General features: G+C 37.2%; 1 protein-coding gene across 2 annotated transcripts in view; it reads right to left on the reverse strand.

Annotated features, from left to right (window-relative positions):
- Nucleotides 1–25,867, reverse strand: part of LOC146000039 (uncharacterized) — a 93,459-nt gene that overhangs the window by 13,398 nt on the left and 54,194 nt on the right. For both annotated transcript variants that reach the window (XM_083137358.1, XM_083137357.1), the window contains 5 exons: nucleotides 20,883–21,048; nucleotides 19,786–19,904; nucleotides 16,031–16,078; nucleotides 14,486–14,605; nucleotides 2,960–3,476 (listed from right to left, as the gene is read on the reverse strand). In XM_083137358.1, coding sequence (XP_082993484.1) covers nucleotides 2,960–3,476; nucleotides 14,486–14,605; nucleotides 16,031–16,078; nucleotides 19,786–19,904; nucleotides 20,883–21,048 — 970 coding nt within the window. The remainder of the gene's footprint in view (nucleotides 1–2,959; nucleotides 3,477–14,485; nucleotides 14,606–16,030; nucleotides 16,079–19,785; nucleotides 19,905–20,882; nucleotides 21,049–25,867) is intronic.

The raw sequence follows: 25,867 nt of genomic DNA on the forward strand, positions 1-25,867 counted from the left end.
GGTTTCTCCTCCCTCGATGCAATTTTTTGGAAGAAAGCCATCCCAGTTTCCCTAGCCCTCAGAGGCCAATGCCTCAACTCATCCCCCTCATCCGGCCAAAACTACAACCCAACCCTAAGCAACCGTGACGAGAGTCACCTCCCACAAATGCACCAAACAACCCAAAACCAACCCTCCAGCTTTGATCACCCAATACCACCCCCACCTTACAAAAATCAGCAGACATACCCTCCACTCCCTCCTTCCCATCCTACACAGTGATCCTGACACCAGGGACATCTTTCAGGATAAACCTAGGGTCATCTTCCGTTGACCCCCCCCCCAACCTCAAGAACATCTTGGTCCAAAACACTCCCACCCCTTCCACACCACTCCCCCCAAGCTCACAGGTGCAACAAACCCAGGTGCAAGACCTGCCCCATATTCACCACCTCCCCCACCCTCCTGATCCCCACCACTGCAGGTGAGTTCACCCTTCACCCTAAGGGCACCTGCCACTCATCCAACCTAATTTACACCCTCATCTGCCAAATCTGCAGCAACTTCTACCTGGGCGAAACCTCCACTGCCTTGAACCTTAGGATCAATAACCACCGTTCCTCCCCCAAAACTCTGATTTCACAGTTGCCATCCATACCAACAGCCATAATACCACCTTTAACAACTGTTTCCATGTGGCCATCATCCATCTTTTACCCCCTTCCCCATTCAGACATGTCTTTCCGCAGGCAATGGGAAAGGGTCTATACGACGCACGCCACTATATCCCCTGGACTCAACCTAGCCAACCAATAACCCTTTCCCCTCCTCCCTGAAACCACCCACCCACCATGCAGTAAACACATGGGGGAAAGTACATTTGTTAACTATCAACTGTTTCTGGCAACACTGACTGTACAGACGCCACCGTCAGTATTCTGTGCCTCTACACTACGTGACACAGATACTTCTTTCTTCTTCGATGATAATGCGGCAAATAACCACGAAATATCAAATTATTTCTTTTTGTGTGGTAAATGTTATATAATGTGGTAAATATATATATACACACAAATGATGGAGGAGACAGTAAACATTTACCACACGAAAATAAATAATTTGATATTTCGCGGTATTTGCTCTTATATATAAGGGCTGAGCTGATACAATTTTGAACTGATACAGATACTCTTAACAATACACAGATAACAATATCGATGTTTGAAAATTGTAACAATTAAAAACTGTTCAAAATAACCATTAATATTAGTTGGAGAGTATTCCACTCCAATTATAAGCATCGATTTATCAGAGTTTTGCTTTGAAATGTTCAAAAATTACATCAGAATATCAAAACACCTGTTATGGAATCACAAAATACAGGTTTTTTTAACACAATATTGGTGCAAAATCAATGGAAGGTTTTAATTTTGAATAACTCTCAGGATAATTTAACTGTGAAAGTGTCGCATGGCATCTTTGTGAACCACGCAAAAGACCAAAATGCCGGGAAAGTATCGACTGATATCGTTAAATATGTGAGGAAAAATATATCGTGATGCTTCAAGCAGGGACGTAGCTAGGTTGATCAGATTCGGGGGTCCAAAATGTAAGATTTTTTCTATCAAACTATTATATATTAACACACTATTTATACACCATATAGGCCTATACTGTATACATACATTATATATGTAAGGAGGTCCTTGTTCATTTCCAAGACCTCGGTGGTGCATGGTATAGATCCACCAAGACATTTGAAACCCTGGCGTGGAGGCAGTGGCGCTAGTGTCGCTATGCTAAGTTACGGGGAAGCCTGTAGTTCGCATATTTTCTGAGGTTTCAGAAAACTTGGTGGATCTATAGAATCGTCACCTTGTAATCAAGGGCTTCCGGGTTTGATACCCGGTGGATGCTCATAGTGGTTCAGATCCCACTTTACACTGTAGGACCAGTCCCAATTAGCCTTAATGTGTATAAAGTGAACTTAAAACACCAACTCAATCAATCAATAAATTGGAAAGGAACAGCATTTTCTTCTGGAGCCTCCAACAGTCTACGGATATAGACTCGCGAAAACCACAGCCATTATTTGGGAAACTAAATGCAGAATGAACTCATTAACTTAATGGCTGATACACCAAGAACAATGTCATTAGTCTTTAGATTTGTAAATTTGCTAGAAGAAAATTGAGAAGTAGATAAAACCACTTTCCGTGCAGGGCAGTGCAGGGCAAAGAGTTGAATGCATGTGAGAAGAACTGCTATGTCATTCATTCCTGCGCCGAAAAAGGGACAAGCAATAGAATTCTGTTCTTGGAATAGGGATATCTTTTCTGAGCCATAAAATAATTAACCCAGAAAGTGCAGCTAAATCTTCCTGTTTGTGTCACCCTTTCGGCACCCATAGTGCCAGTGCAGGGCCAGATGAAGAGAAAGTGTGGGTTTTGGGGGGATTCTGGATCTGGTGTGCAGCAGGGAGGAAAAGTGCATTTTCAATAGGTCTCAGACTTCCTTGACCGGGGTGGACCATAAAACCATTAACTGCATCCTCTGCCAATACATCTGTTTTTGTTCAACAAGCAAGACAGGGAAATGAGAAAGAAATGCCTTGCTTGGTTTCATGCTACTGAAAATTGAAGAAGTGTTTCAAACTGCAAGCAAAATTTACTGAATAATTATTTTGCAATATTTGTCATCAAAGCAAAATTTCCAGCAAATACAGAACAGTTTCCCGGGGCCACGTGGACGTTTGCCAGCGCCAGTGCCCCCCGTGCCCCCCCCCCCCTAACGACGTCCCTGGCTTCAAGTAATTACCAGAACTTTTCCTCTCACTGAAAATTTTTAAATACCACACTGCTGTTTACTATATTAAATAGTGAATAAATAAAATGCATTTTCCAGCTCAGTGTATAAGACAGTAGCTTGTGTCAAACATGGACAAGTTAAACATTTAAGTGTACAACTATACTATACTTACCTTCTGAAAGATATTGCTGCTTGATACAGAAGGGGTTAATATACTTTGGATCCATAACAGTTTCTATGCACAGTCCCGTTGGAAGGGTTAATTTTAAATTATAACTGAAAAGTGGCTTCACTTGTGCCTCCATCACATTTCGACTTCCTCTAAGTGACTGACTTTTAAGTGAGGATCTTTCCTGTGTAAAACTTTGCTTTCGTTGCTCAAAAAATGAACTGCGTCTATTATCAGCTTTGGCAATTTTCACTTCACATTTTGAAAACACAGCAAGGATATCATTTTTCAGCATCACGTGAAACATCAAAGGATTAATAATATATCCTTTTCCCTCCTTGTCCACAAAACTGTGGAAATATAAGGTATTCTGCATCTTCTTGATCATTATGCTCAATGTCATATCACCATTGAGAAATCTCAAAAGTTGTGATCTGCAGGTCGTACCATCTTGTGAGAAAAACTGATCCATGCTTCCAGTAATATTCATTTTTGATGATCCAATGTCGTAACCTACAAACTGGATATATATAAAAAAAACGATTGTAAGTACTTTATTTAGAATTTTCAAATATATTATGGATGGACTGATATAAAATTTTCACTGACACTGCTATAAAAATTACCAAATCATATATACTGTATTCTACCGATCCGATATTAAATGACTAATGTTTCACAAAGATCCTGAATGCTTCATTAACCTCCTTAATTAACATATGCCACCAGTTAACTGCAATAGGTTTTGTCTTAGAAAAAGTAACTGCCATACAAAATTTATTTTCCAAGAATAGGTATGTGAAGTATATGTTTGTATTAGGGTGGAGCTGATACACCACTTTGAACTCGTACTGGTACAGATGCTTGAAAATAAAGGGTGTTTTTTTTAGAGTGATAGAACTTTCGATACGGATAGCTGTCATTTGTTTTGTTTTGATGACATGTTGTTTTGTCATTTCAGATCAGTGAGCATTGGCAAATGATCATGGAAAGACTGACGCCGCAACAACGTTTACAAATTGTGGAAATATATTTCCAAAATTAATTCTCTGTTTGCCAAACGTATAGAGCACTTAGGAATTTGTATGGTGCACATAATCGTCCATCAGAGCAACTTATTCGTCGAACTATTGATAAATTTCGAACAACATTTACTCTACTGGACGAAACACCAACAACAAGACAAAGAAGTGTGCGTACGGAAGAAAATATCGGTGCTGTCAGTGATAGTGTTGAAGAAGATCCGAATTTGTCTATTCGTCGCCGTTCTCAACAACTTGGACTGTGTCCATCCACTACATGGAAAATTTTACGTAAAGATCTTGGTCTACACCCATACAAGATCCAATTGGTGCAAGAACTGAAGCCACAAGACCATAAGAAGCGTAGTTTGTTTGGTGAATGGTGCCTAAATCAATTGGAAACTGATCCACTTTTTTATCGACGAATTGTGTTTAGTGACTAAGCTCATTTCTCGTTAAATGGTGATGTCAACAAGCACAATTGCCGTATATGGAGTAAGACCAATCCTCAGGAATTACACGAGGCTCCATTGCATCCTGAAAAATACACTGTCTGGTGTGGGTTACATGCTGGAGGCATCGTGGGTCCTTATTTCTTTAAAAATGAGGCCGACGTGCAGATTACTGTCAATGGTTGTCATTACAGATCAATGAACAGTGATTATTTGTTTCCAAATTTGCATGACATCGACCTGCAACAGTTTTGGTTGCCACACCTCGATTTATTGAAAGAACAATTTGGCGACAAAATTATTTCCAGGAATGGTCCAGTGAATTGGCCTCCAAGATCATGTGACCTAATGCCACTGGATTATTTTCTTTGGGGATATGTAAAGTCTCTGATTTATGCTGAAACAAGCAACAATTGACACTTTGGAAGCCAACATAACGTGTTATTAACGACGTACGTCCCCAATTACTTGAAAAAGTGGTTCAAAATTGGATTGATCGAATCCGGTTCATCACAGCTCGTTGTGGTGGACATATGCCGGAAATTATTTTCAAAAAGTAAATGTCAGAAAGTTATCTTTCAAATAAAAACACAATTGGCTTCAAACTTAATATTTTATGTGTTTTATTTCAATTCAAAGTTCTATCACTCTAAAAAAAACATCCTATAGTAACAATTAAAAGTTATTTAAAATATTAATTAATATTAGCTGGCGAGTATTCCTATCAAAATTATCAGCATCAATTTATCATAGTTTTGCTTTAAAATGTTAAAAAATTACATCAGAATATAAAAATACCTGTTATGAAATCACAAAATACAGCCCTTCACATAATATTGGAACAAAATCAATGGAAACTTCTAATTTTGCACAATTTCCAGGATAGTTAGACACTGCAAAAGTGTCACGTGGCATTTTTGCTGATCCAGCAAATGATCAAAATGCCAGAAAAATATCAACTGGTATCAGGCGATACCAATACATCAGTATTGGTATCTGCTCAACCCCATACTTAATAATAGGGCTGAGTTGATGGAAATTCCAATGTATCAGTTTCAACCGATACTAGTCGTATCAGCACTGGAAACTACAGCATTTTCAGCTTAGAGGGTCTGAGAAATAATTGATAATTTTAAGTCTTTATAATAGATTATTAACACACCTCTTTATATACCTTGATGTAGAAACTCCCAGAGTTTAGGAAAATGCTCAATGTGTGTGCACCTTGAGTTGCCCTGCAGCCATCTAAATGGTTCACATTCTTACTGTCATGTTGCATGTCTGCTGCTCTACTGAATAGTGCTAGGCTTGTTTCCACATTGCACATTGACGTGCATGTGCAAGCACATGTATTCACTATTTGTGTATAAACTCAGAGAGTTTCTGTATCTTCTGAAATGAAAATCATATCTTCCTCTGTTTTCAATGGTGAGCATTTATTTCTGGATCCTTCTTAGTGGAGCATGCAGTATCATTTCAAAATAGGGCTTCAAAATACCACTTCAACCAGTTATCGATACCAACACTGATAGATACTCTTGACAATGCTAATACTTGTAAATTGGAAACAATTTAAAGTAGTTCAGAATATTTATACATTTTTCAATATAGTTTTTCAATTGGAACTCAAGCATGTCAATCTACTATGGTTTTCCATTAAAATGTCCATCATTTTACATAAAATAATTATCAATTTCTTCCTACAATGCTGTTGACAAAATAATTAAAATTGTACATTTTGCATACTTTCCAAAATATTTAGACTCCAGAAAAGCACCATGTGACATTTTTGTCAAACCCGCAAGATTCTTGAGACTCCAGAGAACAAACACTTTTCAATAGTGGTGCTACTACTATTGGCCAATGCTGTTACATCAACATTGGTACTGTCCAAGCGATTCTTCAAATTTGGTTATGATAATTAAATTACTAAACATCATGTATTTGTTATATTATAATTATCACCTGGCCTCCCGGTGGTGCAGTGATAGCATAGTCACCTTGTAATCAAGAGGTTCTGGGTTCGATACCTTGTGGATGCACACAGTGGTTCGGATCCCACTTTAAACTGTAGTTCCAGTCCAAATTAGCATCTGCATAAAGTAGACTTAAAACTCAAACTTATATAATTACTTACCACCAAAGAGCACATACCTCCGTTTCAATAAATTTGTGGAACACTAAAGGATTTAGTTACATCACATGTAAATTTAATGGATCTATCTACTAACCTCACTCCCACATGCCTCAGCAGAGGTGGGTGATCATCGAACCAGTTACAGGGTGACGTGTGTTTAGCATGACAAATCCCCAGTTGTTGCAGATTTCCATGAGCAGGTTATTCTACCTAGGTACTCATTCGTAGCTTCCCAATTTCCTCCCGAAGGTGGTTGGCCTCCGGTCCCATACATTGGCCAAAATCTCAGGAGAAAAGTTGTTAAGTATCCCCCAGAAAACTCAAACTTGTGCACGACCCATAGCCAGAGCCCAAAGTCTGATGCCTTAGACTGCTTGGCCATGGTAAGGGACCAGGGGCAGATCCAAGATTCAGTTTTTGGGGGGGATGGCACCAATTTCCAAAAGTGTACACATAAATACTAATCAAGATTACAGTACTATTGGGTTGGCAACTAAGTTCCCGCCGTTTTTTAAGGAAGGTGTTAAAAGGTTAGTTTTCAATAAACAGATACAAGTAGTTAATCAATAATGTATTCTCCTGTGTTGTTTACAACGTTTTGCCAACATTCAACAAGGTTTTCAATACCTCGTCAGTAGAAATCACATGGTTTAGACTCGAAAAAGTCATCCAACCAAGCTCTCAATTCTGCATCAGTATTGAACGAAACTCCCCGCATAGCATTTGAAAGAGATCGAAAGAGGTGAAAATCCGTTGGTGCCAAATCGGGAGAGTATGGTGGGTGTGGCAGCACTTCCCAACCATGAGCTTGAATGGCATCCTTGGTCATATTGGCGATATGAGGGCGGGCGTTGTCGTGCAGCAAAAGAACACCATGCTGCCGATTCGGTCTTTTCTCTTGAATAGCCGTGTTGAGTCGTTCCATTTGTTGCACATAGAGTTTCGCGTTGATCGTTTGGTTCCTTTCAAGCAATTCAAAATTGAGAATCCCTTCTCAGTCCCACCATATGCACAACATCATTTTACGCGGATGAAGTTCCTGTTTCGTGCGTGGGGTCGCTTGTTTCCCGGGGCTCAGCCATTCCTTACGCCGCTTCATATTCATGTAAAGGCACCATTTTTCATCGCCAGTAACGTTTCGGTGAAGAAATCGTTCCTTGTGTCCATGGGTTGCACGGTGCCGAGCAAGCAAACCAGCGGAGATTGTGGCTCGTTGATTTTTGTTGGTGACACTTAAAGTGTGAGGCACCCATGCCCCACACTTCTGAACCTTTCCCATCGAGTGAAGATGCTTCTCTACAGTAGTGTGGGAGCAACCCATTGTCTCTGCCAGTTTCCTTGTTGTTTGACGCGGATTTTCATGCAACAGGTGGTTCAATCGCTCTTCATCGAACTCAACTGGATGGCCAGAACGAGATGCGTCTTTGAGATCAAAATTTCCTTTTTTGAACTTCGCATACCAATCACGGGCGGTTCTTTCAGCTATAGCACCCACTCCATACACAGCACAAATGTTGCGAGCAGCTTCTGCGGCCTTAGAACCTTGATTAAAGGCAAAAAGGAGGAGGTGTCGAAAATGCTCATTCTTCTCAACTTGACATTCCATTTTAATGATATGTAAATAACAAAAAAATGTGTCTTAGTAACAAAGAAACATAAATTTAGGTAGAACAATATATTCTCTTTCGCATGATGTACACCTTCGTGCCAAACGTATCTAATGTCATAGAGATTTTTCCAATTAAAAAAAACGGCGGGAACTTAGTTGCCAACCCAATACTTTAAATTAAAGTTTACCATGGTGAAACAAGTCTTTTATACTTTAATATTTCTTTAAGTACCAATTCTAGTCATCTGTACATGCGGCCAACTTATTAAGAACAAATATATTTTAAAACTTTCTTGTAAAAACACAGTGGCTCCATAACAAGTTTTCCTAACTTAACGGAATTAACCCCACCTTTTTCTTTCCCAAAAATAACACAAATGCGACACACACAGCCTTTAAGTTTTTCACTGTAGCTAACCCACGAAAATTCATTAAGCCATTTGTGCTGGAAAGCTCTATTTTTCCCTGCTTGAAAGACATAGGGGAAAGTATAATCCATGGGAGGAATCCAAGGATATTGCAGAATATTGTACTTTATCTCCTCCTTTATTAGAGTACTTCCAAGAAAGTGTCCAACATCATTAGAATATTCACACTCACCTAAACTTTGTTCCTCTTTTTCTTCACTTGAAGTACTGCTACAACTATTCTCTTCATTGTTTTCACTCACTGTAGCTACACTTGCACAAATTGAACTTTCAGACTTATTTAGACAGGCTACATTTGTGTTATTTTCTTCACTGGGACTACTTTTCACCTAACATTTCTGTGTCGTCTTCCGAATTGGGTTTTACTTTCTTAAAGAAATGTAAAATACTATTTTGCTTAGATATTTTTTGTGACATTCTTCGCAGCACTTAGCAATTTAAAATACGGGCAACGACTGTCAACAAGCAACAGTTTAAAATGTTCCGCACCACAGCCGTGCTTTGCTTCAACACTCGATAATTCACCAGGTGGACGTGACAGACAGGTAAAACTGACTTCTCACTCACAACAACGAACCTCAGTTAGGAAAGATTTTCAAATACGTGCAAAGAAATATAACACCTAATGCACAGGGGTACTTGTACTTATGTAAGACTAACTAACTAACTAACTCTCTAGCCTTCTTAAACCCGAAGGTTCATGGCTGCAGCAACACAGGCCTTCCATCTGTCCCTATCTTGTGCAAGATCTATATACTCTTTTCCATCCCTACCGATTTCCCTTAGGTCCATCACGACGTTGTCCCTCCATCTTCGTCTTGGCCTTCCTACAGGTCTCTTACCATCAGGTTTCCCAACAAGAATCCTGTAAACTCCTCTTTCCTCTCCCATTCGTGCCACATGGCCTGCCCACCTAAGTCTTCTTAATTTAATTATTCTAATAATGTCTGGACATGAATACAAATTATGTAGTTCTAAATTATGTAACCTTCTCCACTCACCTGTCTCCTCATCCCTTTTAGGTCCAAATCTTTTCCTAAGGATCCTATTTTCAAATACTCTCAATTTATGTTCCTCTTTCAATGTAAGGGACCACGTTTCACACCCATATAATACTACAGGCAAAATTACGGTTTTGTATATTTTAACTTTTAGTTTGTTAGATATTAAACGAGAAGACAAAAGTTTATGAAGAGAGAAGTAACATGCATTTCCTGAATTAAGACTACTTTTTATTTCCTCTTTAATATAATTTTCATTTGTTAATATTACTCCTAAGTATTTGAATTTGGAAACTGTTTCAAACGAGTTGTTATCAATAATTAGATTTTGATTATTACCTAACACTTGGTTTCGGCCTGTAAGCATATATTTAGTTTTCTCTTTGTTAACTTCCAAACCTATCTCTTTAGCAGTTTTGAAAAATATTTTAGCATTATTCTTAATTGTATTCACATCATCCCCCAGTAAGTCTACATCATCTGCATATGCTAACAACTGAGTCACACCATTTAATTTTAGTCCTTCTTTAGTTTCGTTTACCTTCCTAACAGCATATTCTAAGGCAAAATTAAAGAGCAATGAAGATAATGCATCTCCTTGTTTTAACCCATCATGAATTGTAAATTTGTCAGACATATTAATACCCACACGAATTTTACTTTCTGTTTCACTGGTGCATATTTTTATCATACTAACAAGCTTCTTAGGTATTCCAAACTCTACTAATATATTATATAATTTATCTCTCTTAACCGAATCATATGCTTTTTTGAAATCAATGAATAGCCGATGGACATTTTGATTATATTCCCACTTTTTTTCAAGGGTCTGTCTGATGTGAAAAATTTGATCTGTAGTTGATCTGTTGTGTTTAAATCCACATTGATAATCACCTATAATTTCATTAGCATATGGGGTTAGTCTTGTTAAAAGAATGTTAGATAATATTTTATATGTTGTTGAGAGTAGAGAAATTCCACGGTAATTATTGCAGTTCATTTTATCACCTTTTTTAAACACAGGAACAATTATGGATTCTTTCCACTGTTGAGGGATTTCTTCTTTATTCTATATTAAACAAATTAATTTATGAATTTGACATATTAATGAATTTCCACCATATTTAATTAACTCAGCTGGTATTAAATCAATGCCAGGTGCTTTGTTATTCTTTAGCCTTTTAATAGCATCTTTAACTTCAGTCAAGTTAGGTTCTGGAACTAAAGGTTCTGCTGTGTGGACTTCATTCACTTCTGATTTATCTCCTACATGGACATTTAAAAGGTCATTAAAGTAGTTCTTCCATCTATTTAGAATATCGCTTGGGCCAGCTAGAAAATCACCGTCTTTATCTTTTATCAAGTTTACTTTAGGTTGCCATCCCTTTCTAAACTCATTTACACCTTTATATAAATCTCTGATATTTTTATTTTTGCTGTTTGTTTCAATTTTGTTAATTTTGCTTTTCAAGTAATCTCTTTTTTTACTTCTAAATGTGCGGTTAACTTCTCGCTTTATTCTATTATAATTGTTTAGATTTGTATCATCAGAGTTATTTAACCACCTAAGTCTAGCCTGATTTCTTATTTCTATTAGATTATGACATTCATTATCAAACCATGGCTTACTTTTTCTCGGTTCATGGTATCCTATACTTTCTTTAGCTGCTGATTCTATTGCATTACGTATGTGCTCCCAATTCTTATTTACGTCTGTTTCATTTATATTTTCATCATCATTTAAATCCTGCAAAACATCAAATCTATTTGACAGTTTAATTTGGTAATCTTTCTTAATTCTTTCATCAGTAAACTTTCCTGTATCAAATTTTGGAACTTTTACATTTTGTTGCTTATGATTTATCACTGAGAGTCTTTCTCTTAATTTTGCAATTACTAAATAATGGCCACTGGCACAGTCAGCACCTCTATGTGTACGAATGTCAATTATACTAGTATGCCTTCTCTTATCAATGAGAATATGATCTATCTGATTATGAGTTTTACCATCTGGAGAAGACCAGGTATATTTATGGATATCTTTATGTTTAAAAGTGGTACTTTTCACAATTAAATTCTTTGAGGTTGCAAAAGTAATCAATCTTATACCATTATCATTACTTGATTCATGAAGACTTTCTTTACCAATTGTGGGTTTAAATGTCTCTTCTTTGCCAATCTGTGCATTACAGTCACCTAACAGAATTTTCATATCATACTGAGAAAATTTATCAAAGACCTGTTCTAACTCTGTATAAAAATCATCTTTAGTATTATCATCTTTAGCTTCCGTTGGTGCATGTATGTTTATTAAAATAATTTTACACCACCTACCGTGTAAAACTGCATATGATATCCTATCATTAATAAATTCTACTGTTTTAAGAGCTGAGATAATTCTATTATTTAAGAAAAAGCCTGTTCCAAAATTATGATTTTCAGTACCACCATAGAAAAAAGTATAATTTTTAGTTTTACAATTCCCTTCTCCTGGCCACCTAACTTCCTGGACAGCTACTACATCTAATTTATACTTGACTATCTCATTAACTGTACACTGAAATGCCCCAGGCCGGTAAAGGCTCAGAACATTCCAGGTGCCTAATTTGATATCCTTATTCCTAACGTAGATCTTATCCTTAGTCCAGGGACATTGTCTTAAAAAGCTGACAAGAACTTTTCTTCTACATTCAGCTGTTTCTTAAAAATAAATAAACAACGTAGACCATTGCATTGTTTGAGAACATTGTTGAATAAGTGGGAGCTTAGTTCTGATCGCACCACCTGGATATAGTGTTGGGTAGGATAGTGCACTTTAAACCTTACTTTCACGCCCATTGATTCTTTCATGACGGAACAAAGAACAGGGAGAAATTTTACAAACGATTTATGCAAGAAACATAGTCGATGTTCGAGAGGCACCAACTTTCAACGGCATATGGGGGGACCAACTTTGAACGATGCCTGGGCACCAACGTTCAACGATGTCCAGGGACACCAACCTCCAATGGTGTATGGGGGCACCAACTTTCAACTATGAGGGGAAGAAAAAATGATGATTGCTTTTTACGGGTGGTATATTATATTGCTTTAAAGTTGGTTTTACAAAAGGTTAACTTTAAAGATATAATATATCAAAAAACAGCAAAAACAAAAGAGAACCACGCTTTACGCGGCCACACGCAGACCCTATTCCACGTGTGGTGTTCCGTATAGTAACAGATATCCCCTGAGATATCTGTTAAGCAACAGACGAACTTTAGCCTAACTTTAATAATCGGTAACTAGAGGAGGGCTTAATAGGCTTATGATTCACTAAAATGATAGAAGGTCAGACACCTTTAAACGACATATTTATTCATGGAAAAGAACATCACTTGTGGCATAGCTACCACCAAACATGAGCACTTCACTGTACAAGACACAAAAAAAGATATACAAAAGATTTTGTACTTACATATCAGCCGTTTTCATACTAGATCAATCAAACCTGGGGCTTTACCCACACTTTTTCACTCTTTATCGCCACATCCCGACACATGGACAAATTTGTAATACACCACACTAAAAAATTATGATTGTGTGCTTCCTTGGTGTAACAAAGGCTTTGGGGGGTGATAAATGAATTTTCCTGGCTTTTCTGGGAAGGATGGCTAAGGACAACTTGGATATTCACTGATATCCTCTGGATGCTTCTATGGCGTCAGTCCTGCCGACCATGTGGTTTGGATTTCCACATGGGATGATGGACACAAAACTCGCTATTTTGCTGAATTTTCACTGGGATCCTTAAATGCACTTGTGGACACAATATCCCACTTGGTCACACACACTTAGGCCTGTGTTTCCTGTAACAGGACCTTAGATCCCTTTTCCCTTCATGTATCCTTTGTTGCTGGCACATGTGGCCATTCACACACTGAATTTCACCAGCAACTTCCAAGCTGACCTGCTCTCAGGTGGGTCTGTAATACAAGTGAGCTTGACTAGCAAGCTCAGAACAATAGGCCATCTGAAAAGTCCCCTCTGTGACGTCACAGCCTTGGCGGCTTCTCATTGGCCAGCTGGAGTCTTTTGAGATCTTTCCTTGTCTTTGGGAGAGTTGCCACTTTCTCCCGCCAGATAGCAGAGTTATCAATTGCTTAAGAAGCATAAACAAAAGTGTTATTTCAGCTTTTCTGGCTTAGTTATGCCAGATAATTGCAAATGAGTTTAATTTTAATAAATTAGGCATTATTTTACCTGTGGGTGAGTGTTATCTCTGATTTTCAGTAAGGAATAAAAGATTTAGTAAACATGTGATTTGGAGCACATGGTTTTTGTTCTCCAAAATGGCTACTGTTAGCCTAACAATGGTTGGTTCTTTATAAATAAAGCATTTCTACCCCTCCCATGAGTGACAACTGGTTATTAAACATGAACCATGATCCTAATTGGGGTTGGGGGGTATAAATTTCTGGGAGAATAGCTCTCACAAGCTTTCCCTGATGCCAACCTAATGGCCCTTGTACTTAGGTTGGCTTGTGGTTATTTGTGTGTGGGCATGTATGCCCAATGCTGATAGGTCATACAACAATGCACAGGGGGCACCAACTTCAAATGATGTTTGGCACTCAGCAATTTTTAACGATATAAGGGTGCACCACTTTTCAAAAGTGTACACATAATAAGATTTTTTTAAATAATTTTGTAAATTACATATTACGAGTATAATTTGCTCAAGTATTTGGGGGGAGGGGGCAGGTGCCCCTGGATCCGCCACTGATAGCGGGACTGATAATATGTGTGCGATGTGGAATTTATTTTGAAAATATTCTGCATATCAACTTTTCTTATTCATTTGTTTCATCTCTATATTGCAAATGATGTATCAAACTCACCTCAAAAGGTTCAGATTGCACCTCAGGAAGTTGGTCTTCAGGAGCAGTCCTTTCAGTGGGGGGATCTTTTCCATCAGTGTTCTCCACTCTCAACTCTGACGGTCTTCCTGCTTCCTTTGCCTTAACACAAGAATTACTGTCATTAAGAAACAGCTGAAATACTGAAACCTGAATTCTCAGAATTCTTCCTTGGAAGACAGCCTAATTATGTGTCTCAATATAAACACTAAACACATAACATGTACTTACATTATCCACACACCTGTGTTCTTGCAAGAATAATGAAAGTATGTGTTACATGCATATAATATTTCAGTTTCTTGAAACATGCATATCGGTGATATTTTCATAATTTTTTAAAAAATTGTCTAAATTGAAGGCACTAAATTTAACTATTGCAGTAGAAGAAAATTTTAGCAAAACTGAAAATATCATAAATGAACAAATAAAAGACTTTGACGGCCAGTCTTCATGGCAGAATGGTTAGATAGCTAAAGTCCTAGGTTTGAATTCTGGTCAAGGCAAGGATGTTTCATTACATTTATTTTTTCATCTAATGCATCCATTCACCATTTACTCTTACCTAGAGAGGTAGAAAAGTACTGTAAAATAACCAAAAAGAAAAACTGTACTGTTTTGAATCTGCTCTTGGTTAACTATTTGATGAAATAACAAACCTTCAAAGTTATGTAAGAGGAAAGTAAAATTTAAGAGCTGGGAAGAAAGGAAGTGAGAGTCTCATGGAGGGAAGATTTACTTCCATTTAATGGAAATTTGTATTGCTTGTTTCATTTGCATCTTTCCATTCATTTTATTTTTGTGATTTTTATGTTGCTTTGAATTTGATTGTAAAAGTTTGGGTGCATCAGCACTTAGGCTATTTTGCAGCTGTCACATTATACGGGGTACAGCCCCTTACCTTTACAAATAGCAACTCTAACGTTGCATAATTAAAATCTTAAAATATCCTTACCTTGGTTAAAAGCTGAGACTGTAAACGGGCACTCAGCACACACAAGGACAAATAACACGACAACACACACAAAATTATACTGGCCATAGTGCCAGTCGCCAGAGCCTCGTTAGTCTACAAAATGCAGTCCAGGGTGTACTATGTGGAAGTGAGGTTGACATTTGGGTGTACTAGGTAGAAGGTCACCCCTTACACCCCATTTTTATGTTGCTTTCCTACCTTAGAATAATGAGGGAAAATTATGAACGCAGGATTTAAACCTGGGACCTTTGAATTTGCAGCACCTTCCCATTCCCATTCTGCCAAAGAGGTTGGGAATCGAATCTGTAAAATCTGAATGAAGCTGTAAGGAAAGGTTTCTGTGGAACAAGTCTGTGAAAGTCAAAACTACCATTAATACATACACTGGTTTTACAAAAGATATATGGAGTGTACTTACAACTTATGATTAGGGCAAGGCATTTAAAGAGCTAAAACTTCCTAAAAATGCCAAATAAAAAATTCATTTATGACCGAAAAAGGATAAGTTAATTTTAGACAGCAATTTAATGATTACAGTGCAAAATACTTACCTTTACTATAATTCCTTCAGGAAGGGGTGTTGTAACCTTGGACACCTCCTGTAAGAAACATACTGATTATTGTAGAACTGCAAATATATGAAATTTAAAATCAATTTACCAAAACTAATTTTATTATGTATTGTTACTGAAAACACAAATTGCAGTGGAAGACATAAGAGTCATTCCATGTCAAATCAACACAGCCCCAACCTGACCGTCTCCGATTTTCATGAAATTTGGGGAGTTGAAACTATGAATGGAACTTAGTAACTTTGAAAATTTTTGGTTTCGTTTGTCTTGTAATTGTTAAATTATTCAAGGTCAAAGTTAGCATAAATTGCCATTTTTGAGCCCGCTTAGCTATACTAAATGTACTGTAACTCCGCCACTATTTCGCCTAGGAAGCTCAAATAAAGCTTATTCTACAGGGAATTGAACAAGCTTTACAGTGATATATAACAAGCCCACCTTTCGATAAAAATATAATTTTGTCACGTGACCTTGACCTTTGATCTTGAATATCTCAAAACATGTCATCACCAAAAATCGTGAAAAAAAATATATTTGGTCCCTCATGCCATACTATAAAACATATAAAAAATCATTCTGGGACTGCAATGGGATCAGAAGATACAAAATAATATGTGTAACTATGTGACTTATAAAAGCCTCATTACATGTACTATGACGAGTCAAAAGTCGTTTAACACCCCCTACAAAATGTAAAGCAGTTATCCTGGTCATGAAAGAAATAGGTTAGGCATATGAAGATCTCTAGCTGTGTGTGTCAAGCGCAGGTCCGGCATATTATTGACCGCCATATTGAATTCAACACAAAAATTTCAAAGGAAAGGGTGTGATGTGATATATCAAATCAGGCTAGAATTTCACGAGAAATGAAGCAGCGAAGGTTTTTCCAACTTATTTTTAGGTATCAAAATGTTGTACGCATATCTTTCACTTACGATATATGCACATTATAGTGTTGTCAATATTCCTGTGAGCACACTCGTTGATGTCTCTCACACTCACATAGAACATTTGGCAATGCAGCAGGTGCAACATCATCGCAAGCAGCAACTATGCCTTCTCTCAGATGGTCAATATCAGGGACTTTTAGTGCATGCAACCTTCTCTTCAAATGTTTCTGAAGGTAAAATTCCTCCTAAGATGTTAGATCTGGGGAATGTGCAAGCCTTTTAATATATCCCGTCTGCCCATCAATTTACCTAGAAATTTACCATGAAGAAATTGCCAAAATGTTCACATAGTGTGGTCACACACTGTCCTGTTTCAAAACTTTGGAAAAGTGCCATATCCAGTAAGCAAGGATAATAAACCTGTTCACTTAACACATCCAAGAAGCCCTCACCATTTAAGGTTCAGTTGTTGAATATGGACCAACCATTCCTGTTCCCCATACACTATACCACATCATTAGCTTACCAGCAACAACCATTCGGCTGGGATCTGTCTACTGTAGATTATCAAATCACAGGTATTGCATATAATTTTTATTAACTGTACCGTGAACATAAAAATTAGCCTCGTCACTGAAGAATTTTTCATTCCAAAGGAAGTGTCACGAAATTGTTTGAGATACTTTTCCCAATATTCTCCACTATTCAAGTATTTGGTGAATGTTGCTGATTGAAATCATATGCAATGGTGCGTATAATTCTTTCTCTCCCAAGATGTCAGCGTGATCTCGATGAGTTCCTAACACGTTAGGAGCATTCTTAATACTTTGTTTTTAACACCTCGAAAAGGAGAAAATGGTTACAAGCATGCAGTAATAACTATTTGCTGGTTAAATATACTTTGGAAAAACGTTCGCAGTTTCATTACTCGTGAAGTTCTAGCCTGATTTGTATATCACTTCACACCCTTTCCTTTGAAATTTTTGCAATGAATTCAATATGGCGGTCAAAAAGGTGCCGGACTTGCGCCTGACACATATAGCTAGGGATCTCCATGTGCCTAACCTATTTCATTCATGACCAGGATAATACCTTTGCATTTTGTAGGGAGTGTTAAAGGACTTTTGACTCGTCATAGTTCATGTAATGAGGCTTTTATAAGTCACATAGTTACACATATTATTTTGTATCTTCTGAGCCCATTGCAGTCCCAGAATGATTTTTTTATATGTTTTATAGTATGGCATGAGGGACCAAATATATTTTTTTCACGATTTTTGGTGATGACATGTTTTGAGATATTCAAGATCAAAGGTCAAGGTCATGTGACAAAATTATATTTTTATCGAAAGGTGGGCTTGTTATATATCACTGGAAAGCTTGTTCAATTCCCTGTAGAATAAGCTTTATTTGAGCTTCCTAGGCGAAATAGTGGCGGAGTTACAGCACATTTAGTATAGCTAAGCAGGCTCAAAAAGGGCAATTTATGCTAACTTTGACCTTGAATAATTTAACAATTACAAGACAAACGAAACTAAAAATTTTCAAAGTTACTAAGTTCTATTCATAGTTTCAACTCCCCAAATTTCATGAAAATCGAAGATGGTCAGGTTGGAAATTGCACATATCTGTGTTGATTTGGCATGGAATGACTCATAAGCGAGTTCATTCTGCAAATTTCTTGGCAAATATGGGTAGCAGCTATTAGAAATGTAGGCAAGTTCATTACGGATGCAACTTGAAATATAGGGTAGGAGCTATTGCTATGGGTCTACTTTTTATCCTGGAAACAGTTTGCTTATGTGTGGACAAGCATTAACAAGCAGATATTTTCAATAATAAATAAAATCTCAAAATATTACAAAAATGTCATTCTATCCACAAAACTATTAAAAATTGCCCAAAAATGACCCATCCTTCAAAATTGACCAAAAATGCAAAATAATGCTCTAACAAATTACCTTTATTTCATCAATTATTTCATGATACACATTTTTATATGTTCATGCAATATTTCAACCTTTATAAAAAAAAACATGCAAAAATCATCAAATGCCTTGTCCTACATCATTAAAGATAATTTCAAGTGGAATAAACTCCTGTTCGAATTAAGCAGAGTCCACTGTACTTGTATTAAATGTCATATTTAATACATTTTACAAAAATATTGCTGCTTTTGAAACCTGTTAATTTCACCTGCATATTATAGTTTTTCAACTGCAACTATGAGTCAAGTGTTGAGGACTTTGGAACTGTTATTATTTTCCAAGTCTACTGATACCATCTTTCTTATGTGACTGGACGTGGTAGCCAAAATTACAAACTGATATTGGACTTGTGGTAAGTTATTTTTATATACAATAGTGTCTCGACAACCCAATGTTCCGCATAAAGTGAGGGACGGAAAAATAAACATTTTTTTTTTTATAAGCGGGTTTCTGAAAGGATACGATGCAACACCCTGAAGGGGAGATTCATGGCCATTTCTTTAAAGTGCGAGTTCAATATTCATAACGATTCTGTGTATCCCATTTTTCACATAATGTATTTGTATTTTCTTTTGCCTCATCCAATTTTCCCTAGCTTATTCTGTATAGTCTGAGTTTTATGTAATTCAAGGTAGTCTCGGTCTCATCCATCTTGAATTATTGGTACTATATAGGTACTCTATAGTACCTTGCCAATTAAATCCATTATCAGCACTAGCATCAAAAAATCATTAAGCATTTGCAAAGTGTTAAAGCTTGAAACTAGATGAAATAACTCATGTGAGAAACAGTGAAGTTCGTGACTCATCCTTCTAATGCATTCCACCAGAATAATAAAAGCCAGAATGAGGCACACCTCTTCAATGTGTTCCGTTTGAGAAGGGGACTCCTGCATTTCTTCCTCCCTCTGCAGCTGCTTCTGGTAGTTCTCCTCTTCCTTCTGTAGCCACTCTCTCTCTTCAGAGCAAACATAATCTGCAAAAGGAAGAAACAGCAGCTATAGTATTCTTAGAATTAGGAGAAATAAAACAAGTGACACAGCATATGGCAATAGAAACCAAGGATACAATTGGGAGCATGAACAATGTTTGAATATCAAACCAAAGGATTCTGGAACAGTACTCGAACCCACAGCAGCTATTAGGTTCAATTTATGGAAAATCTGGGACACCATGTGTTGACAGGCAGTGCCACTGTTTTGCCACCTAACCTCAAATGTTAGCAACAGTGTCTCCTATTGACAGTGAGTTACGGGAAGTTAAAATGATTTATATGTTGTGTGGTAATCATGAGAACCGTCAGGCAGACTAGAGTAGCAAACAGGCAATGCAAGCATTTAAATTGTACCTAAAGATATATGTTTGGCGGTTATGTGGAGAGAGGAAATTCACTCTAATAAACTTACAGTTCAGTTTTCCATGCAGTTTTTGTTCGCAATCGGAGTCGCCACCTGTCTGGTAGATTCCTCAGGTGTGCCAAAATGCCATCAGGCATTGCAAAATCGATTGCAAGCATTTAATATCACCAACACATTTTGACTTTTATACAAAACTTATTATTAGGATGCCTCTAATGAGAGGTATATCTGGCCAAACATATTTGCATTAATTCGTGTAAAATATTTATTTTAGCTTTTTCTACACATGTGTATCATGTTCAGTTGCATTTAGGGAGCATTCAGACTGAAGTGGCGAATGACGCAGGCTCCTTCCAGTCTGTAAAAATAACATTGTGCATGCACGACCAATGGCCTGAGGTGACATGATGCACCCTACTGAGAAAACGGCCCAGTCCAAGTGGCATGCAAGCAATTGTATTTTAGTACAAAAGGTTGTATTTAATTTTGAAGTTTCGTTTCCAAGTGACATTTTGCTTGTGGCTCCTCACTTGGCACTTCGGTCTGAAAGCTTCCCAAGACCTACTTGCAATGTCCGCATCAGATAAAATACTAACCATAGAAATCTCGCAAACCAACTGGAGTCCGTATGGAACAATCCCAGGAATCCTTGCAAGTTCTGTTCTCATCAAAGGCATCATGGAAACACAGCAAAAGTGAGTCAGTGGGTGGGTAGAATACAAAATCTACATCTCTAAAAGTTTCAAATGCTCTTTGAAGAACCTGCAAATTAAAAATATTCAATTTTCATAATACACTGAATTAATAATATCCAAGAAAAATATGCTGGTAGTTGTTAATCCTTCCTAGCTTGATGCACTTCAGGTATGTATTTATCAATATTAACAATTTTTGGGAATAATTTATATTTGTACGTAGTTCCTCCCCCACCCAGAATACCCGAAGCTAGGGCCCAATTTATGTTGCTGGTACAGTTTGCATGTAGAATGTAGATTGTACTAAAATTCTCCTCCACACTTTTTCATCATCACCTTTTTCTCCTTATCTATTCTGTAGGTTAGAAGCTTTCACTTAGCTAATTTGGATTGCAATTTTACTCTTAAATGCCAAAAATATATCAATTTTCATATTTCTAGTTTTTGTATGTCATGCTCATTTAGTTATCTAGTTTAATATGCACAAGTCAACAAATCATGATTAATGATTTTATTTTGGAATAGGCTAAGGATTTAACCTGGCTGAGTCTTGTACTTTCATCCACATATTTCTCAGTAACTTGCGATGCTGACGTTAGAAAATGAGAGTAGTGCTTTATGATGAAAATTAAAATTACTAAGTTATAGAAAAATATTTGCAGTCAACCAGTGCTAACTAGGGGAAGGATTACTGAATTAATGCTTCTTTACCTCAACAAAGTTCACATACTTGAAGCATATAAATCTAAATCAGTACATAATGCAACCCTCATTTTATGTTTTCCCGGAGACCAACATGAAAAAAACTTCACATGCAGGAAAATGAAAATACTGTGAAAATTTGATAGCAGTTTGCTCGTTGGGAACCACGAAGTACACTGCAAGAAATTGTACAACGTATAATCGGGGGTCCACCATATCTGAGTCATTTAGCCAAGTCAAGCAACTGAAACTTCGAACATATGTAGCTTTTGTACAAAAAAGCAATAAGACATGAACCTTGCATTGGATATTAATTTTGTCTATGTAGATATTTTCTAAACATTAAACAATAAAGTAATTCATTACATGAACAATCAGTGTGGAGAAAAAGTTACTAAAGTGCAAAAAGTTTTTGTACAAAGTTAAAAGAAATGTGGATAAAAGACAGCTAAGGAGTCGCTTGCAATATTTTTTTTTGTGTATGTTGATGGTCTCTGCGTGTATTTATTGAATTGATAAAAGAATGATGAAGTATTACATATTTTATGCAGTACAGACAATTTATGGGGTTAATTATGACATATTCATTAATTACAAGGTATACTGGCATGTCAGAGTCAGAGGGCAGTTCCAGGTGTGTCCGACATCTGGCTATTTTATTCAATCAATGCCCACATGAAAGAAAAAAAAAGAGTTTAAATTTATCGTAGGTTTAGGACATGAGTTAGTTTTTTGTGCGATAAATTCCAACTCATTTCTTTAAATGTTCCTTCATTATAATAATATATAAATAAAGTGTAAATTAATATTGTACACCTCATCGAGACCCAATTAATTGGTCTCCACTCATTTTGGACAATAATGGCATATTCATTAACTAACTGATAATTCTAACAATCAGGTATTTCCATTAATATGTGTATTCGAGTATAAAATCCTGCTATTTTGTCATTTTCCTTATGAATATGTATCTAGGCACTGATATGCAGTTTTTCTTTTCTAAAATAAAATTCACCAGCTTTACAGTTATTATAAAACCCCAGGTAAGCTAGACATTACTAACCATGAAGAAAATTAACTCATCTTCCAATAATAAAATTTTACATAAGAAACTTAAGATACTTTTAATGTTTCAGTGTATTTAAAATTCTAGTTACATAGATAGATGTTAGGATTGGAACTGAGCTGATACCAATATTCTTACTGCCTCCCACTGATGATAATGCCAATACTTCCACATGGTATCAATTAAGTCATTCAGAATATTAATTAATATTAATACATAAGTCTACCACTGCAATTATATCACATCAATTTTACTCAAGCTTTGCTTCAAAATATTGAAATCAAATTCCATTTTTCAACACACATTAGTGCAAAATAATGAAAATTTTGAATTTTATAAAACTTCCATGATATTTATGTGAAATCATGTGGCACTTTCACATAAATATTAGACATACTATGTACCAATAATTATGTATGGAGCAGAAACTTGGACAATGACAGAGAGAGACAAAAGAAAGATGCAGGCAATGGAGATGAAATTTTTAAGGAGTATATTGGAGAAGAATAGAAGGGGTAGAATAAGGAATAGGGGGTATCGAAAAAAGCAAATTTTTTATGATGCTTTTGCGGTAGAGCGGAAAAGTTGCCTCTATACATAAGAAACTTCTGTTCAAAATTTCACCACCCTAGGATAATGTCTTCTGTTCTGGCAAGGGATGTGAAATTTCAAAAATTTAGTAAAATCGGCAATTTTTTTTTTTTTTTTTTTTTTCAAATTTCACAGCACTTTGCGGCAGTGTGCAAAAGTTGCACCTATGTATGGTTAATTACAGTGCAAAATTTGGCGCCCCACGGACAATATGTTCTGTTCTGGCAAGGAGCCTGAAATTACCCAAAAATCGACAAATACACTGTTTTTCATTATTTAACTAACATTTATTAAACATAAACCAGAATTGTCATACACTCGCATACTATTAGATATAAGAATTAAGAAATAAGTATTCAAAATTAAAAGTACGAAAATGTGTGTTTTGTAGGTAATAATAATGTAAAATATGTCTCTTTAGGTTTTGTACTGTCTCTTGCACCTAAATTCAGGCATGGCCTTTCTCGATTTCAGAGTGCAGCGAATAAATCCATCCCGTTTTTTATGACCACACACTTTCTTTGAGGCCTCCGTAACCAATTTTACTGTTCTTTCCACAGCTTGTGTGTGGCATGGGAACTTTGTAAAAGTCCAGTCAATTGGTATTGGTTCTTTCAGCATACTTTTCAAATCTTCTGTAGTCACATCATTCAGTATTGGTGGTGGAGTTACTTCGCTGGACGACCAGTCAATTAGTTCGATATAGTCGTTTGCTTCGAAGTTTATTTTTGGAATATCGAACTTTCTAATCCCAACGTGTCGAACTGTCTCACATGATTCTCGTGCTTTTATGACTCTTCGAATGCCAAAGGCTCTGATATGTGTTCTCTTATCAGTCAGCATCGCGAGCAGAATGTTTTCTGGAGATGCGAAGTAAGCATTCCGAGAAATCACTGGGTCGATGACGTTGCGGTTAACTTGATCCAAGTATCTGGATGACTGAATGAAATGGTAAAGATGCCGAGCTCCATCCTTAATTGAATGATGGATTTTGATGCGGAACCAAGATGGCACATACACCCTGATAACGAACTCTACTATGGTACGTAAGTTGTCTGATGGTTCCGTGGTGGAAACATACAGTCTTAATATCCTGTTGGCTGTTGTCAACCAGCGGGACATGTTTAGGGGACCTGGATCGCGCTTAGCAAGACCTGGAGGACACATGCCTGAGCTAACGGCGAGAGCAATATCCCTCAGATACTTCTGGTCCTTACTCAAAGTGGATATATCATCTGATGGCAAGGTGCAGTTAACTGGCTCAAATGTTACCACTGAAAGCAGCTCACACGCCTTCAAAGATTTTCCAATGCAACCAGTGTAGGAATTGGGTCCGGAGGTGGGACCATCGAGGGACTCGAACAAGTGGCGGAGAGGCAATTCGTTGAAATGTAGTTGACAAACAGCCCATTGCACAGCTCTCCCGATCTTCAGTTCAAGACGACGCAGTACCCCATTGTGAACTCCAGTATTTACGACCGTTCCATCACACCCTAGAACAAGAATATGGTTTAAACCTCCGGGCACTTCTGCTGTGATATAGTCGTAAATACTTTCAGCAATGGCCAGACTTGATCCTGAAGCTGGTGTAACATGACCAACGTAGCTAGATCTTGGTTGTTTCACCAAGGAATAGTGTTCCTCTACAATTGTTCTTTGGTAGTATTTATCATCCTCCTTTTCTGTTGACAATGTTTTGTCACGTCGGCCATTGAAGGAAAGACCTGTTAAATGATCATTGTCAATGTCCGAACTCTCACTTTTAAGCTCTTGCATGGTTCGATACCTTTCTCTAGCAATTTTGTTCTTATCAATCACTAAAGATGTATCCGATTCAGAGACTAGGCCTACGTCGTGCAGAATGCTAGAAGCTATGGCAGCCGTGGCTTGAAGCGATACCCCAAATCTTTGGCTTATTAAGGCGGTATTTGAAAGTTTCTTTCGCATTTGCGAAGAGGATGAAGTCGACGGTCCGGGATTGTAGCCGTAGTCATCAGGTTCAGGTTCCTTATCCTCATCCATTGCCTCATCATCTTCTAATAACATTGATGTTGATGAGAGCTCATCACCATCAGGCTGCGATGAGCAGGATGCAGTAGATTTAGAACTACGAAGGAATTTTTTTGTCTTCCTTTCAGCACGTGCTTGGAGCTTTTTGGTTTCTTGCAAATCGAGCGATCCAATGCACATTAGGCGCTTTGTTCTCTGATCAGCAAGAAATGTCTGTTCCTTAAAGGGGACCTTGGATTCCTTCGGGCAATTGCAGTCTGTAAACGTGGAGCACTTACAAGCCGCTATATCAAAAAGAAAGCATGAGTCTTCTTTAAACTTCTCCACCCTTGCTTTAGTTGCCATGCTTTTCTCTATTCTTTTATAAACAGCCTTGATATCGATATATTTCTTGTGATATGCATGAATTATATCAAGGACACGTTTCTTTGAAACTGTCGGAATGGAAGCATCAGAATACAGCATTTGCAGCTTTACACAAACTTGCTCTGCGATGTAAGAAAATGCGGGTTCCTTG

The sequence above is a fragment of the Lepisma saccharinum genome, chromosome 16 (genome assembly GCF_977018435.1).
Source record: "Lepisma saccharinum chromosome 16, izLepSacc3.1, whole genome shotgun sequence".
Lineage (NCBI taxonomy): Eukaryota > Metazoa > Arthropoda > Insecta > Zygentoma > Lepismatidae > Lepisma > Lepisma saccharinum.